Source organism: Macaca thibetana, chromosome 7, assembly GCF_024542745.1.
Source record: "Macaca thibetana thibetana isolate TM-01 chromosome 7, ASM2454274v1, whole genome shotgun sequence".
NCBI classification, from domain to species: domain Eukaryota; kingdom Metazoa; phylum Chordata; class Mammalia; order Primates; family Cercopithecidae; genus Macaca; species Macaca thibetana.
In genome coordinates, this window is record NC_065584.1 from 7,239,652 (window position 1) to 7,257,027 (window position 17,376).

Consider the following 17,376-nt stretch of genomic DNA (forward strand, 5'->3'; position numbering starts at 1 on the left):
GGCCAGCACCGCCCCGCGCACTCCGGGGGGTCCTCGGGGCAACCCCGCAGGCCTGCGCGTCCCTCCCGCCGGACCAGCGCACCCATCGCGCTCTTTGTCTGAGGCGCCCCCGCGCCCCGCCCGCGCGCCCGCCACGTCCCCCGCGCCCCGCCCGCCCGCGCACGACCGGCCAATGAGGCGCGGCGGCGAAGCGCGGTGCCCGGGGTGTTGTCCGCGCCGCGCCCGCCCATTGGCTTCGCTCGGCGCCCCTGCCCGAGCCCTGCCGGCAGGAGCGAGGGGCGGGGCGCGCGGCCCGAGGTGAGGGACCGCCGGCCGGAGGGGATCCAGCGAGTCCGCCGCCGCCGAGGGACCAGTGCGGGCCCCGCCGCTGCCGCCGTCCCCACCGTCCCCACCGTCCCCGACCGCGCCTGCCCTGGCTCCGCGCCAGGAGGGGCGGCCAGGCCCAGCCTCGGCACCGTGAGCTCCGGGACCCCGACGGCGCCCAGCCCGGCAAGAGGCCTCAGGGGGAGTACGAGGAGGAAGGGCTGCCTCGCCGGGGACCCGGCCATGGCGCTGGACTTCCTGGCTGGATGCGCTGGGGGTAAGGAGGCGGCGGGCCTGGGTCCGGGGAGGGAGGCCGGCCCACCAACACGCCCTGGCCTCGCGCCTTCCCGCTAGCGGGGGTCTCCGCGTCTGTGAATGGGGACCACAGTGCTCTTGCCTCGGGCGGCTCTCGTGGGCGTAAATTGACTTCAGACCCGGGTTATCCACGGTGGCAGGTGTCTTTATTCTCTCCGGGCACGCTCGGACGGGAGGTCTGGGGCGCCGGGGCAGCACCGTGGCTGGGCGGAGGCCAGGACTGCCGGGAGGATGCCCCACTGCCCCCCGCGCCGAGGTCCCGGACTCATCTCTCTCCCCTCCCCCATCCCCGTCCGGCGCGCACTGGAAACAGGGTCCCCTCCCCCGGCTGTATATTTGGGGGCTGACTCCACCCCGTCCCTCGCAACTGTCCGGCGGGGTTCGAGCTACGGGGCCGACCCCTTACTCGGCTGGCCTTGGAGGGCACTGAACCGCTCTAGCCAGACCCTAGGCGCCGAGTCACGCCTTGGAACGCCGCCCCTTCCTACGCGGTTTTGTGAGCTACTGGGGGCGGAAGGGGGGTGGTAGGTGGGCCGGGCGAGCCGGTGTGGGGCACCTTCTCCGAGGCCCGGCCGCAGCCCTGGGGTTTCTCCCATGCCGTTGTCCCCGGGGCGTGCAGTCCCGGCTCTCCCGTGCCCCAGCCGTGGGCGTCGGGCACGGTACTTCTCTGTTGGGCCTCTGGCTTCTCTGCTTTTACCTTGAGGGTTAATTTATTCACCAGGATTCATCGGGAGGCTAGGTTAGATATCGCGGGGGGGGGGGTGGGGAAGGGTGGTTGGCGGCGGGAGTTGCAGAGAGGACCGGCCGGTTGTCCTTGTTTGGTCCCACTTCTCTCCCCAGCACCTACCCTTGTTCGCTCTTCATCTACTTGAATTTGGCTTGAATAAAGCCTCAGCTCCCGGCCAGCGCTGAGAGCCCTGGCGGGAGTGGCTAGCGGTGGCCTTAAGTATTTAAACCTGTGGCGTCGGAGCCTGCTTCTTCTTGGGCGAGAGACTCGTTGAAAAGGGAGTGTGTTGGGGAAGTGATGTGCGTTGAAGGGAGTTAGAACTTCCCAGTCGGTCACCCAGTCAGAAGCTGCGGGGCACAAAGCCCAGAGTTTGCTGTTAATCGCTGGAGAGTTTCTCCCTAGCGCCGGGTGCCCTGGAGACAGAGGGGGCGTGTCCTCTGCGGATTCCATTCTCACCTTCCCCTCCCGCTTCCGATCTCGCTGTTTGCTCCACCCTTGCTCCCCACCCACTTCCAGCTCCAGTGGGTGGGGGGTGAGGGGCTGTCCCCAGGCCAACACCTCCTTCCAGCCTTTGGGGAGTGGGGATTCTTTCCCCGGAGGGACAGAGTTCCTTCTGCAGTTGCGCTACCGTCGGTGCTGCTCTCCTGGAAACACCAGGGTTTGGGGCAGGAACACTTTCCCTGAAGGCAGGCCTGCTTGACGCCTCCAGGCACACCTGTGGTCTCCTCTGCCCTTCCTTGCCTGGCCTGCCCTTCCTCTGCCTCCTTGCCTGGAATGTCCTTCGCTGTCCATCCTGATGGGCCCACCTGGGAGAGATCATATCCATGCCCCCTGCCCCAGGTTTGTGGGTGAGGTCAAGGACTGGCACTGTTTGGTGCTGTAGCACTGGGGCACAGGCCACCCCTCCACCCTCAGGCCCTACTTTTCGTGCAGGCCCCAGGCACATAATGGCCACCCAGCTAAGGCTCTACAAGCATAAGCCTGAGCCTCCCAGGTGGACAAGGACAGAAGTCACCTGGGGGCTCACTCCTGGTCTCATCAGAGAAACCTAGGCCCAGGGAGGTGGAGGGACTAGAGCAAAGTCACACCACGTGCTCTGCTGATGGCCAGGATGGGCCCTCAGGACAGTGAACTGACCGTGTCCCAGGCTCCAGGTCCCTGGCACAGCCCGGGTCACACTGACAGCCTGCCCAGAGGCACCCCACCTTGGGAACTGCAGGCTCAGGGCAGATGATACCAGTGCTTCTCCTTGGTGGCTGGGGAGGGGGACTATCCACTCCCTACTATTCACCTAGTGTGGGTCATGTGTTTTAACTTCTCAGGGAGGCGGGGCCAGCATCTTGACTGACAGCATCCTTGACGCCTCGCATGGTGGAAGGTTTCAAATGCCTCCCCCCTCTCCCCTGTTGGGGGATCATCCCAAATCTTGAGGCCACATAAACACTGGGCTCTGGATGGGGCATGGACAGAAGCAGGCACAGAGAGAAAAGCTCAGCCAGGGGTGGGAGAACCTGGGAGGAGAGGGAAACCCTGAGAAGGCAGCCACCTCTGCTGCCAGCCATCCCCAGGACAGTGGTTCCTCCCCATCCGCCCCAGCCCTTGAGGACCATTGGGTGGGGATTGCCCCTGGAGCCAAGCTTAGGGAGGACAGTAGACAGTGGCTTTGGAGTTGGGAGACAGGGTTCTGCTTCTGGTGTGACTGGAGGCCTCCTCGTGCGCTCAGGAAGGTGGTGAGGAGGCTGGTCCAATGGAGGCCGGCCCCACAACCCACGCCGTTCCTGAGGATGGGTTCTTCTGGGTGAAGGAGACCAAGCCCCTTGCCGAAGGGTGCTGAAACAAGTCAGAAGAGAAACTGGGAACCAGTGCCTGTCCTGGGAGACCTGAGTGGGGCCTCCCAACAGAGACAAGTGGGGTAAGGGTCTTTCTGCTCTCTCCGTCCTTTGCCCTGTTGCTGTTGCTGTCACCTGGGCAGGTCTGGGGCCAGAGGCATGACCATGCACCCACAGGAAGGGGACCCCACAGCTGGACCTAGCTTCAGGGGACATGGAGGGGCCTCGAGACGCCCCCCGCTGGAGGGAGAAGTAAAGTCCAGCGGCACATCCTGGGCAAGTGTTCAGTTTCCAAAACCCAGAGAAACCCAGATACTGCCCAAGAAAAGAGGTTCTAGAACTAGGATTTTCAAATTTAGAAAATTAAAAAGCTGAAGTGGGAAACAGGATGGATTTCCTGTTTCCAGGATACAAAGGCCTCCTAGAAAACCAGAAACCCAGATGGAAGTCACGAAAGAAAAGATAGGCTTGGTGGTTGCTTCTTCATCCGCCTGTGAATGTTAGAGGCTCTGGAAGAAGAGGGAGCAGGTCTGGAGATGATGAATATGATGAATAAATAATAGTGGAAATTTTCTGCACAGTGAAAGTGTTAGTATTGTTCCAGGAAGGGTTACTTTAAAGGAAAAGACACACCTTTGGCATCTCCTGGTGACATTCTTGAAATCCACAGATAAAATGTCAGTGACCTCCCCACAGAATTGAAAACCACCACCACCACCACCACATTGGCAGCAGATTTCTCATCGGTAGCACTGAAAGCCAGAGGACCAAGGCTGGCCTGGGCCCAGGATTCTCCACCAGAGTGTTCATACTGTTCCCCAACCAGATTAACAAATAGATTTTGAGCCGGGCTCGGTGGCTTATGCCTGTAATTCCAGCACTTTGGGAGGCTGAGGTGGGTGGATCACGAGGTCAAGAGATCGAGACCCTCCTGGCCAACATGGTGAAACCCTGTCTCTAAAAATACAAAAATTAACTGGGCGTGGTGGCATGCGCCTGTAGTCCCAGCTACACAGGAGGCTGAGGCAGGAGAATTGCTTAAACCCGGGAGGCAGAGGTTGCATGAGCCGAGATCGCGCCACTGCACTCCAGCCTGGGTGACAGAGGAAGACTCTATCTCAAAAAAAAAAAAAAAGAGAAATAGATTTTGGGCCAAGCTTGGTGGCTCAAGCCTGTAATCTCAGCACTTTGGGAGGCCAAGGCAAGTGGCTCACTTGAGGTCAGGAGTTCAAGATCAGCCTGGCCAACATGTGAAACCCCGCCTCTACTAAAATACAAAAATTAGCTGGGCGTGGTAGCGGGAGCCTGTAATTCCAGCTATTCGGGAGGCTGAAACACAAAAATCATTTGAACCTGGGAGGTGGAGGTTTCAGTGAACTGAGACCTCACCATTGCATTCCAGCCTGGGTGACAGAGTGAGACTCTGTCTCAAAAAAAAAAAAAAAAAAAATAAAAAAAATAAAGGCTCTAATGAAATGGCAGTTGATGAGTAGAGACCCCAAGATGGAAGGAGAGGGAATTGTGAATTGAGTCTCACGGTCTCTAGGAAAATGTCAGTGGAAGGTGGCAGGGATGGGCGCCTTCTTCCGGTAGCTCTTACTAGGGTGGGCGGGACAGAAGGAGGCAGACAGGGTCATGGGGGAGGCAGTGCTTACACTGTTTCTATATAATGATTAGAAGTATTAGAAACAGGAAGTAACCCTTTGCTGAAATTACAAATTAACAATTAGAAAGGGAATAAATAGCTGGGCGTGGTGGCTCACGCCTGTAATCCCAGCACTTTGGGAGGCCAAGGCAGGTAGATGACTGAGGTCATGAGTTTTAGACCAGCCTGGCCAACATGGCAAAACCCCTTCTCCACTAAAAATACAGACATTAGCTGGGTGTGGTGGGACAGACCTGTACTCCCAGCTACTCGGGAGGCTGAGGTAGGAGAATCAATTGAACCTGGGAGGCAGAGGTTGCGGTCAGCCGAGATTGCGCCACTGCACTCCAGCCTGAGTGACAGAACAAGACTCTATCTCAAAAAGAGAAAGGGAATGAATAGTAATTTTCCCAAACCATCAAAAATATGGAAAAAGGAGTAAAATAAACCATTCACATAAAATAAAGTGGCATAAAAATGTCAGATCCCTCAGTTGTTCCAGCAAAATCAGACTGCTTTAGAAAAAATCCAGTTATAGTTGCTTACAAAAAACATCTAAAACAAGATAGTAAGAAAAGGTTCAAAATTACACATTGGGCACGGTGACTCACGTCTGTAATCGCAGCACTTGGGGAGGCTTGGGTTTTCTTGAACCCAGGAGTTTGAGTTTTCTTGAACCCAGCCTGGGCAGCATGGCAAGACCTGTCTCTGCCAAAATTACAAAAATTAGCTGGGTGTGGTGGCACGTGCCTGTTGTCTCAGCTACTTGGGAGGCTAAGACAGGATGGTCGCTTGAGCCCAGAAGATGGAGGTTGCAGTGAGCCGAGATTATGCCACTGTACACTCCAGTCTGGGTGACAGAGTGAGATCTTGTCTCAACAAAGACACCAAAATTACAAGTTGGACAAAATCATACCAGTCACATGTAACCAAAGAGAAAGCAGAATTGGCAAAGTTAAAGTTAATATCAAGTGGGTTTTAGGGTCCAAGGTTTTTTTTTTTTTTTTTTTTTTTTTGACACGGAGTCTCGCTCTGTGGGTCACCTAGGCTGGAGTGCAGTAGCGCCATCTCAGCTCACTGCAATCTCTGCCTCTTGTGTTGAAGCGATTCTCCCACCTCAGCCTCCTGAGCAGCTGGGATTACAGGCATCCGCCACCACACCTGCTAATTTTTGTATTTTTAGTAGAGACGGGGTTTCACCATGTTGGCCAGTCTGGTCTTGAACTCCTGACCTCAAGTGATCTGCCTGCCTTGGCCTCCCAAAGTGCTGGGATTACAGGCATGAGTCACCACACCTGGCCAGATCCAAAATATTAAAGGATGCAGAGGATGTTAGGTAAAGATACAAAGTTCAATTTGTGGAGATGCATAGTAACTTCCACAGGCATTAAGTGGAAAAGTGAGAATGGGTTGTAATGTTAGTTTGTTACTCAACAGATGCTAGCTGTTTAATTATACATAAACACTACTGGCAGTAAAAGGAGAGCTTGAACAGATGTCCAGGTGAAACTCCAGGGAGAGGAGCAAGGGAGTCAAGAGTCAGTTCACTGAGCCTGTTTCTCCTGTGAAATGGATAATGAGGTTGCCTTACTCACAGTGGTGGCAAGACTCAGAGATGGTTGCCACCTACACAGTGTTTAGGACTCTGAGAAGTGTTAGTGAGCCGTTTTGGAGGGGTGAACCTTTGTCCTTCAAGAGGGGCTGGATTTTTGGCAGGACCTGAAATAATAACCAAGGATGACCGCACAGTCACAAGCTGTCTCCCTGGGCTCGAGGTGGCTCCCACCCAGGGAAGGGGACGGGGGTGTCAGCCACTGCATCACGACCTGGGGTCGTCACTCCCTGGGGGAGGGAGGTAAACCTTTACAGGTAAGGAAAGTGAGACCCAGAGACAGAGTCATTTGTGAGCACGCCAGGCTGATGCGTGGCAGGGGGAAAATTCAAATCTGGGGAGGGTCTGACCCCAAAGTCCAGCATCCCTGGAGCCTCCTGCTCATGTCAGGTGTTTGGATTAATGGGACCTCCCAGAAATAGTGTGTGCAGCCTCCCAGGGGACAGCTTCCCCTGTCAGGCACCCAGACCAGTCCGCCGTGGAGAGCAGCAGCCTGCAGATGGGTCACCAGCGCTCAATGGGACAGATGCTGGCATGGCATTGGGATGTCACATGCATACCCCCCCACTGGACATGAGGATTCCAGGGGCTCACGGGATCTGCCTGCTGCACCCACAGGTGCTTGGGCAATGCCCCTTTCCCCTGCAGGAGCTCCTGCCAGTCCTCCTTGCCAGCACCCCCTCATGCCCAGTGCCCTGCACTGCGTTTCTGAGGTATGTGGGTCACAAGTCCCCCTCTCCTCCTCCAGGTGTGGCAGGCGTGCTTGTGGGACACCCGTTTGACACAGTCAAGGTGAGTCTCATCGCTGCTTTTTTTTCTCGGCGCGTACATTGGAAAGAGGCTCGCAGGGTTGGGGTGGCTGGAAGCCCGTTTCCGTGGACAGCCCCAGGTGGGCAGCTGCTTTTACACCGCGCCGGACTGAACCTTCCTGCTGCTTCGTCCTGGCATCTCCCAGCTGGGGCTGATCCACATTCTGGGTTCATGGCCAAGTCCATCCTGGGCTTGGCCAGCTGGGACCGAGGTGCTGAGGTTTCCTCCCACCCAGAGCAAGGGCACCCACATTGTTCCCATGCAGAACTCCCCCAAACACTTCCTTGAAAGAAAGAAAAGTTCAGAGAGAAAATACAAAAAAGCCAAAACTCGTACCTCCCATGAACATGATCTTCACGGAGTGGTGATCATCCTTACGGAGAGTCCGAGTGATAGTTTCCCACGTGCCAGAGGCGTGAGGAAGGGCTCTGTTAGCCGGTTCCTTGACAACACCCCACACCTCCATAAACCGGAGTTCCAGGTTCTCAGACCCCCCTGAACGGAAACCAAGGAAATCTGTGTCCTCCAGCTGGCAATTCCCAAATAAATCCCCCACCCTCCGCTTGTGGTTGGGCTGTATGTTCTGAAAGTAGCGCAGTGGGGCCTTTCCTCACGCTTTTTCCTGGGCCCCAGGGCAAGCTGTGAGTGGCGGGCACCAGACCAGCCCTGTGCTTGCCGGCAGCACTACACGTGGCCCCTCTTCCCACTGAGGGAAGGCAAGGCAGGATGCACATCCTGAGCTGGGTTGGCAGGAGACTTCCGGTCTCCTTTTCTAGTGAGCCCAGGTGTTTGTTGGCAGAGACAGTGACTGCTTACCATAAGGCTGGATTGCATCCAGCACAAGTGAGGGCCCGGCCTTATGCATTGGCTGTGACCTTAAAAAGCTCTGTCCCTGGGCCTTGTGCAGGTCCAGGCCCCTCTGCCAGCTGGTTTTCTGCATGACCTTGGGCAGGTCCCTGTATCTTTGGGCTCAAACGTTGTCATCGTGCCAGTGCTCACCAGCATAATTTATGTTGGATTAAATGCTGGCTCTGAAAAGCACAACTCTTCCATCCAATTTGTGGAGGCGGCTGAAGGGCCAGGCTTTCTTGGCAGGCAGCGGCCCCACGTTTCCTGCACCAGCCTGCCGAGAGGGAGGCTGTGCAGAGCCTGCCCACACAGCCCCCGGCCCCAGCCGTGCCCACGCGCTGCCTGGCCAGGCCACCCGTGAACCCTCCCCCAGGCCAGAGCAGCCCAGGACAGCCTGGCAGTGTCCACGTTGCACTGTGTTTATATCTCGTCGTCATGTGTTGTGAATGCCTCTCGCAACCAAGAAGTGCCTCGCATTCACTTCCTCTTTCCAGCTCCGTGGAGGCCTAGGCTTTCTGAGCTATGAATCGGCCAGACCTGCTGGGCTCCTGCCCGGCCCCCTCAGGCAGCCCCTGGCAGGCCGGGGAGCACTTTCGTCCTGGTGCTCCGCCGTCCTGAGCCACTGAGCCCGCGAGCAGCATCCCTGGTGTGACTCAGGGACAGGAGTTTCTCCAGCCCATGAAATTTTACTCCCCAGACCCTACTTCACTGTCTGGAGGGTGGTCTTTGAGAAGATCTATTTGTGATCCTTTTTTTTTTTTTTGCCACTGTGTCGCTCCAGCATCACATCTGGACATACCTACCTTAAAAAGCCGAACTTTTTTTTTTCTTTGAGACGGAGTCTGTGTCTGTCACTCAGGTTGGAGTGCAGTTGTGCGACCTTGGCTCACTGCAACTTCCTCCTCCTGGGTTCAAGTGATTCTCCTGCCTCAGACCTCCCCAACCCCCCAAGTAGCTGGGATTACAGGCACGTGCCACCACGCCTGGCTACTGTTTGTTTTTAGTTGAGGTCCAGCGCATGTAGAAAGTGCACACATCCGGCCGTGCGCAGTGGTTCATGCCTGTAATCCCAGCACTTCTGGAGGCTGAGGTGGGCGGATCACAAGGTCAGGAGATCAAGACCATCCTGGCTAACAGTGAAACCCTGTCTCTACTAAACATACAAAAAATTAGCTTGGCGTGGTGGCGGGCACCTGTAGTCCAGCTACTCGGGAGGCTGAGGCAGGAGAATGGCGTGAACCTGGGAGGCAGAGCTTGCAGTGAGCTGAGATTGCGCCACTGCACTCCAGCCTAGGTGACAGAGCGAGACTCCGTCTCAAAAAAAAAAAGAAAGTGCACACATCCTAGGTGTACAAGTCATCGCAAAGCACAGGCGTGGGGAGCCGCCACCCAGGAGAAACAGAACATGGCCAGCCCTCTGGAAGTCTTCACTCCTGCTCCTATCAACTCCTCCCGCCCCTTCTTCCGAGGCTTCCACTGGCCTAACTTCCCCCCTTTTTTTGAGACACGGGTCTTGCTCTGTCACCCCAGGTGGAGTACAGTAGCCCACTGTAGCTTTGATTTCCCAGGCTCAAGCAGTCCTCCCACCGCAGCCTCTCAAGTAGCTGAAACTACAGGCAGACACCACCATGTCTAGCTAATTTTTTTTAAGTTATTAGTAGAGATGGGGTCTTGATACATTGTCCAGCTGGTCTCAAGCTCCCAGGCTCAAGTGATCCTCCTGCCTTGGCCTCCCAAAATGCTGGGATGACAGGCCTGGCCCAGTGTCCTCACTTCCAACACCACGGGCCCCTTTTGCCTGGTTTGAACTTAATATAATTGCAGCTGTACCCTAGAATCATCAGGGGCGATCTGAGTCCATGTCAGTCTGTACTGTCACATGGCCACAGACAATCTCATGGCTGGGACAGTCACAGTTTATTCCCCCAGACCCTTGGGACTGAAAGAATCCAAGATCTAGATCTCCTCTATAGCGTCCAGAACCACAGCCCCCGTCCTGAAGCACATGGGCCTTCACACGTGGTTCTGCACGAAGGGAATTTTCTGTCCTGCTTCCTTGGACACAACAATAATAAGGAAACAGTCACTTTCATCAGGGAGCAGTCATCTTGACCTGTGATGAGGGGGTGACCGGCTATCCCTGGGCAGGGGATGGGGAGGGTGGGTGGGGGCTGGCTGTGGGGGCTCCGTGCCTGGATGTGATGTTGAAATTTTGTGTTGCTTTAACCGCCTTTACTTTCTGAGCCAGGGGCTGTCTCCATCCATAGCAAAAGTGTAACTTTGTTGTAGATGGGCGTAAGCCTCACCCTGGAGAGCGCTAGTAAGTACAGACCAGGTGAACCAGACCCCAGCCTGGACCCCACCCTGTCGTGCCCATCTCCCCAACCCCAGAGTTCCCTCCGTAGCAGGCACAGGGAGGGTGTGAGACAAGCTTGGGCCCAGCACAGATCCTGGGGTGGGGGCTCGGGCTGGTCGAAAAAAATCAGCCCCCTCTGGATTGGGGGTCCTCATGTGGGGGTCTCTCAGCCCTATGGGGAGCTGGGAGCTTCCTAAACTTGTGTCCAAATGACTAGTTTCCCAGGGGTGGGTCCATTCCCATCAATCCTCAAAGGAGAGCCTATCACCCCAAGATTTTAAAAGCCTGAGCTGTAGATGACAAGACTTGGGATGCTGGGCCACAGTTCCTCTCCCAGAGAGTGAGGGCTCATCACAGACTGAGGGGTCAGAAACAAAGTAGGGAGAGACCTCTGCCCACATTGGTGGGAAAAGCTGAGTTGACCTGAGCCTGACATTCCCGAGCTGCTGGACTTGGGCATTCACCAGTGTATGTGACCTGCAAAGACTTCACAACACTACCCAGGTGGCATTGAGTATCCAACCTGGGAAGGGATAGCTCCACGTCACATCGGTTCTATTCACACAGCCCTCTTAGTCCCAGTGTTGGGCCTGCAGGAGGAACAGAGAGATCCCCCCAGAGACCACAGAACATTGAAGGGAAAGCAGCAAACCTCGCATCAAGGTGCTGGCCAAGAACTAGGCCTCCAGGGTGGGAGGGGTGCTTCGGGCCAATCTTGAAGCATTGGCTTCCAGCTGTTGAGGTCCTGGGCGTACTGAGATGGTACTTGTTTCCTAACAAAACATTTTTTGTAAGTGCATTCACCAATAGAGGGCCCACCTATTCTGGTGGAGAGAATTGGAAAAGGTTCCAGAATCTGGGCAGAAGCCTGGCTGTTCCCGGTGAGGGCTCTCCCTTGCCAGCACTCCCTCCCACCCTCACTCTGACCAACACAGCCACTCATATCACTGGAGAAGACAGCTTTGGCCAAGTTGTAAAACATCTCTGAGCCTCAGTCTTCCCATCTTGGAAATGGGGGCAGTTGTCCCAATGCCAAGATAATTGAGTGTGAAGCCCTCCCCTGTCCCGTGCTGCCTAGTACCGAAGGCACTTGCTTTGTGGCCCTGGCTGTATGAATGATCATTCCTGAGTCAGACCTAGGGAATCAGCCCCTGAGAATGTGACTTGACCTAGTTTACTCCCACCCCCCCGCCGCTTTGCAAGTCTGAGCCTCCTGTCGAGCAGAGATAAGCTCATAGGCAACAAAGAGCGCTTTGACATGGAAGAGGTTCTGGGCCACTGGGCTCGGAGGCGGTGGGGCCTGAGCAGTGTCCCGGGCCCCAGAGCTGCTGATGTGGGTCCCCAAGGAGGTTGTTGGCTGTTCTCTTGCCACTGCTCTGTTAACTCATAACTGCTGTTCTCACTAGAGGCTACTGGCAGAGACCAGGCAGGAGCTCCTGGAGCCAAGGTCATTGCTTATATTATTTATTTATTTATTTATTTATTTATTGAGACGGAGTGTTGCTTTCTCGCCCAGGCTGGAGTACAGTGGCGTGACCTCACTACATCCTCTGCCTCCCCGGTTCAAACAATTCTCCCACCTGAGCCTCCTGAGTAGCTGGGATTACAGGCGTGTGCCTCCACGCTAGGCTAATTTTTTTTACAGACATGGTTTCGCCATGTTGGCCAGGCTGGTCTCGAACTCCTGACCTCAAGTGATCCACCCACCTCGGCCACCCAAAGTGTTGGGATTACAGATGTAGCCACTGCACCCGGCCAGGCTCATCACTTTTTGCACCTATTGCCTCGAAGCCAGTCTGATGGGACATTAGGGCAGGGGACCTTCAGCCTGGTCTGGGACATGGGCTGCCCACTCAGCAGTATGACAAGCATCACCTGGAGAATGGGCCGGTCTCAGGAGGTCGTTCATGCCCCACCGGCAGTGCACTGTGCAGCCATAGTGTAAACAAGAGGCTTAACCTCAACTGGTCTGAGATCTTGGGGACCCCCTACCCTGTCTCCAGCAGCCTGTCCCTGTAGCTGTTTGCCCACCGGCACCCCATCCTGAAAAGGCATAGATACCCGGTCCGCCCTGCCCTGGAATTACAAAAGTCTTAGACTGTGCCTGAGTGCCCAGCCTCCTTAGGAGACCCTCCCAGGCAGCCTGAGTGCCAGACCCGGGAGCTGGGTGCTCTGGCCCTGCCTGCCTGCCTCTCACTGGACCCTCTCCTTCCAGGTGCGGCTTCAGGTCCAGAGCATGGAGAAGCCTCAGTACCGTGGGACGTTGCACTGCTTCAAGTCCATCATCAAGCAAGAGAGTGTGAGTGGCCTGGGCTGGTAGGGCTCGGGAGGCACAGGATGGGGAACCAGTCTCCGGGCTGCCACCACCCCAGACCAGAGAGCCAGGAAGGAAGGTGTCAGGATGGCCAGGAGGCCAATCAGGACCTAGGTTCCAAAGAAATTCTGCTTGGTCCTCAGGAGCCCCTGGGGTGGGCTGGGGCTGCCATCCTCCGACCCCTCTCCGCGTGGAGGGCCCAGGAGGTGCGTGTTGCCGGCTCTGATGGCGTCTTTGCCCCCGCAGGTGCTGGGTCTGTACAAGGGCCTGGGCTCGCCGCTCATGGGGCTCACCTTCATCAACGCGCTGGTGTTCGGGGTACAGGGCAACACCCTCCGGGCCCTGGGCCACGACTCGCCTCTCAACCAGTTCCTGGCAGGCGCGGCGGCGGGCGCCATCCAGTGCGTCATCTGCTGCCCCATGGAGCTGGCCAAGACGCGGCTGCAGCTGCAGGACGCGGGCCCGGCACGCACCTACAAGGGCTCGCTGGACTGCCTCGTGCAGATCTATGGGCACGAGGGTCTGCGTGGCGTCAACCGGGGCATGGTGTCCACGCTGCTGCGAGAGACGCCCAGCTTCGGCGTCTACTTCCTAACCTACGACGCGCTCACGCGGGCGCTGGGCTGCGAGCCGGGCGACCGCCTGCTGGTGCCCAAGCTGCTGCTGGCAGGTGGCACGTCGGGTATCATGTCCTGGCTCTCCACCTACCCTGTGGACGTGGTCAAGTCACGGCTGCAGGCCGACGGGCTGCGGGGAGCCCCGCGCTACCGCGGCATCCTGGACTGCGTGCGCCAGAGCTACCGCGCCGAGGGCTGGCGCGTCTTCACACGGGGACTGGCGTCCACGCTGCTGCGCGCCTTCCCCGTCAACGCCGCCACCTTCGCCACGGTCACCGTGGTGCTCACCTACGCGCGCGGCGAAGAGGCCGGGCCCGAGGGCGAGGCTGTGCCCGCCGCCTCCGCCGCCCCTGCGGGGCCCGCTCTGGCGCAGCCCTCCAGCCTGTGACACTCACCCCGCCCTCCTTCCCCAGGGCCCCTTCTCAGAAACCTGAGACATAAATTGGCCCCTGAGTCGATTGCCGTGCTCCTGCTCGGATGCCGGGGGCTGTGGACTCTCTCAGACCTGGGCTGAATTTTGCTGATCAGCCGGGTGGCTTTGGCCGAGAACTTCACTTGCCTCAGTATTCTCATCTGTGAAATAAGGACCCTCATACCCACATTGTAGAGTCACGAAGGTCAGAGATTATTCTGAGTGGCAGCCAGCACCTGGCCTGGCTGAGGACATTGCACCATTCATTATCCTGGAAATTGAGGCAGACACTCCAGCCCCTTTCTGGGATCCTGGCCACGCCACTGTGCTCCTGCCCTGCAGGCTGGCTCCCAGGGGTCTCTGATGGCCCACCAAGGGGCTGCCCAGGGACCTGACTCCATATATCCTCCACCCGGGAGGCTGGTGGGCCACCTCTGGTCTGTGTTAGGGACAGAGGAAAACTTGGTGTGCCTCCTGGTGTCGCAGAACTGGATCCTTTGCATACCCCAGCTTCTCCACATGCTACTGCTAGGGGTACCCTAGCTGCTGCCACTCCTGCTGGAGGGTGAACTGGGGACCCTCCACCCTCCGGGAAGCCATGGAGTCTGCTGGAGGCACCATATCAGCGAACGGGACTAGCGTGGGGAGCAGACAGACCAGTGGGTGGAGGTCTCGACAGTTCAAGTGTGATGCAGCTGTGGCAAGAAGAAATCCTTCCACCTCTGGGCCTCAAGCTGCCTGTCCATAAAATGGGGACATGGCCAGCTGATGGACAACTGAGTCTCTGGTCCACCCATCCCCGCCAGCCAGGACCCCAAGGTGTGCAGAGGGCTCAGCAGAGAACAATATGGGATCCCCCTCACCAGGGCTGGAACACCTCCAGCCACAAAGAAGCCAAAGGTCAGTTCCTCTTGCTCCCCAGCAAACGGTGCCTCCTAGGCATTCTCAGAGCCAGGGCTTCATCCCTGTGAAGGCACAGGGTCCGATAGTGGGCACAGGGGTGGCTAGTTGGGGCCTGGGGCAGGAGAAGGCCGTCCCAGGCATCCTGGGGAATGTGCTTGATGAAGACGACACTGGGCTTTGCACAGCCTCGTGTCACTGCACAGAAACTGTCAAGGGAATAAAGTTTTCTTTGTTTTTTAAGTGGTGAAGCTGCCTTTGCATATGGTGGAGGAAAGGGCTTCATTCAACACCCTTGCCCTGGAGTCGAAGGGGCCAGCTCAGAGGTGTGTGTGCCCTCGGATCCTGACAGCGGCCTTGGCCATGTGACCTGGGCAGTTGCTGATACATCTGAGAACCTGTTTTCTCGTCTGTAAGGCAAGCTAATGAAGGGCAAGAGGATTGGAATGTAAAGCTTATGAATACGCTGGTGCAGCCTGGCCATTCAGCAGAAGTGCCTCTGCTATCATCCCAGCAATGAGACGCCTGTGGTGAGGGACACTGGTGGGCGGGGCAGCAGGGACAGGGGGTGTCCCAAAAACAGCTTCCTGGAGGAGGGGAGGTCTGAGCGGAGCTGACCATTTCAGCCACCCGGGCAACTTGGGCACAACTGTACCTAACCTGACCTAGGAGGTCAGAGAGCGCTTCCTGGAGCTTTGCCAAAGGTGTGGTGTGGGGGTCTCAGTCTCACTGCATACCTCACCTGCAGTTCTGTTCAGCCTCCTGGAGTTAGCCCTCGGCATCCTGAGCCTCTGCAACCACCAGCCCTGGAGGCTGTCCCTCCCAGCTGCTGAGCCAAGAAGCTCTGCCCACTGACAAGGGAGAGTCGGGGAGGGGCCCCAGTTCCTGTGCCTGTTTAATCCTAGTGCCTTCCAGGGAGGCAGGAGGCTTCGAGGAAGCTGGCTGTTGACCCCCGGGGTCTCCTTGCCTCTCACTTCTCTTTACTGTGAAATAAACCAGGGGAAGCTCCCAGGGGTGAGGGACACACCCTGGCCATGGGCACAGAGAGGGGCCCCTTCCCTGGCTCCTCCATGTCCAGTTTGGCAGCCCCTTTGCCTCTGTAGGCCTGGGTGGCTGAATCTCTCAGGGCAGCTTTGGTCCGCCTGTGGCTGTGGTCCTCATCACCCTGGATCTCTCCACACATCTGCACTCTCTGGAAAGGCCCCAACGTGACCCTTGTCAGGAACTGATTTGAGCACAAAGCTTTCTCCAGCCCTGCTCACCCTGGGGCTTCTCCACGACCCCTGCTGCTGCCTGCCATCTGGGGACAGCACACAGACAGGCCAGCCATTCGGAAGTGAGGGGTGGTGCGGCAAGGAGCAAGGTGAAGGGGCGGGGGGCTTCCAGCTGCCTCACACTTCCCAGTCCAGCCGCCTCCCACGACCAACACATCTGCCAGGCAGGCAGCGGAGCTGCTGCTGTTTTTAATGAATTTCTTTTACATTTTCTTTTCTCCCTGATTTGAACTTTTTTAAAATTTTGAGATGAAGTCTCGCTCTGTTGCCCAGGCTGGAGTGCAGTGGCGCTCTCAGCTCACTGCAACCTCCACCTACTGGGTTCAAGTGATTCTCCTGCCTCAGCCTCCAAGTAACTGGGATTACAGGTGCCCGCCACCACACCTGGCTAATTTTTGTATTTTTAGTAGAGATGGGGTTTCACCATGTTGCCAAGGCTGGTCTCAAACTCCTGACCTCAAGTGATCCACCTGCCTCAGCCTCCCAAAGTGCTGGGATTACAGGCGTGAGCCACCACGTCCGGCCTCTGATGTGAATTTATTTGAAATAAGTGATCTATGAAGGTGATTAAAAATACCCCCAGAACCCAGGCTTATGCAGTGAAGAGGAAAACCTCCTTCCACCTCCCTGGGGCCAGCCTCTCCTGAGTCGAGGACAGTCTCCAGTTCCCGGAAGGCATCCAGCACATCTTGCACAAGTGCCAGCATGGCAGGCAGGGGGACATCTGCACCCCCCACGAAGTGTGGCCAAGGTCCTGACTGTTCTGTTCTTTGCTGTCTTCCCTTGACAGTGATCCTGGAGATTGCATCTGTCTCCTAGGGCTGCTGTAACGAAACACCACACATGGTGGCTAAACGATAGCCAAGTGTCCTCTGGGAGTTCTGAGGGCCACACTCTAGCTGCAGGCAGGGTTGGTTCGTCTGGGGGGCTCTGAGGGATGAACTGTTCCCTGCTTCTTCCAAGCTTCTGGTAGCGGCTGGTAATCCTTGGCTCCCTGGGCTCACAAGCGCATCACTCTGATCGCTGCCACCATCTCTTGCCCCCTTCTCCTGTCTGTGTCTCCATGTCTTCTCTTTGTGTAAGGGAACCAGTCACATGTGATTAAGGGCCCACCCTACGCTAGTATGACCTCATCTTAACTAAAAACATCTGCAGAGACCAGGTTCCAAATCAGGCCAAATTCAGTTGCCTGGAGTTAGGGCTTGAACGGATCTTTTTGGGGCCACAATCCAACCCTCAACAGGGCTCTGTATCAGTGTGTCTGAACTGTCCTCCTTCCTGCTGACAGCTGCGTGGCATATTTCACTGGATAAACTGTGCTTGATTTGCTTTTCCAGTCAGGTTTGGGAACGTAACTGGGAGACACGTCTCAGCAGAGTCTTAGAGGAAGAGCAGCAGCAGACGGGGCCGCAG

At 56.8% G+C, this 17,376-nt stretch overlaps 1 protein-coding gene across 4 annotated transcripts; it reads left to right on the forward strand.

Annotated features, from left to right (window-relative positions):
* Positions 1–244: 244 nt before the first annotated feature.
* SLC25A29 (solute carrier family 25 member 29) lies at positions 245–14,932 on the forward strand. 4 transcript variants are annotated; one of them, XM_050796765.1, is made up of 5 exons: positions 245–580; positions 7,180–7,223; positions 11,014–11,109; positions 12,662–12,745; positions 13,007–14,932. In XM_050796765.1, exons 4-5 carry the CDS (start codon positions 12,683–12,685, stop codon positions 13,763–13,765), a joined length of 822 nt encoding a protein of 273 aa, XP_050652722.1. In that variant the 5' UTR covers positions 245–580; positions 7,180–7,223; positions 11,014–11,109; positions 12,662–12,682; the 3' UTR covers positions 13,766–14,932. The 4 variants fall into 4 exon arrangements, with proteins under 4 accessions (XP_050652722.1, XP_050652720.1, XP_050652721.1 ...); XM_050796763.1 differs by lacking the exon at positions 11,014–11,109; XM_050796764.1 differs by lacking the exons at positions 245–580; positions 7,180–7,223; positions 11,014–11,109 and adding exons at positions 10,228–10,410; positions 11,853–11,893.
* Positions 14,933–17,376: the final 2,444 nt, after the last annotated feature.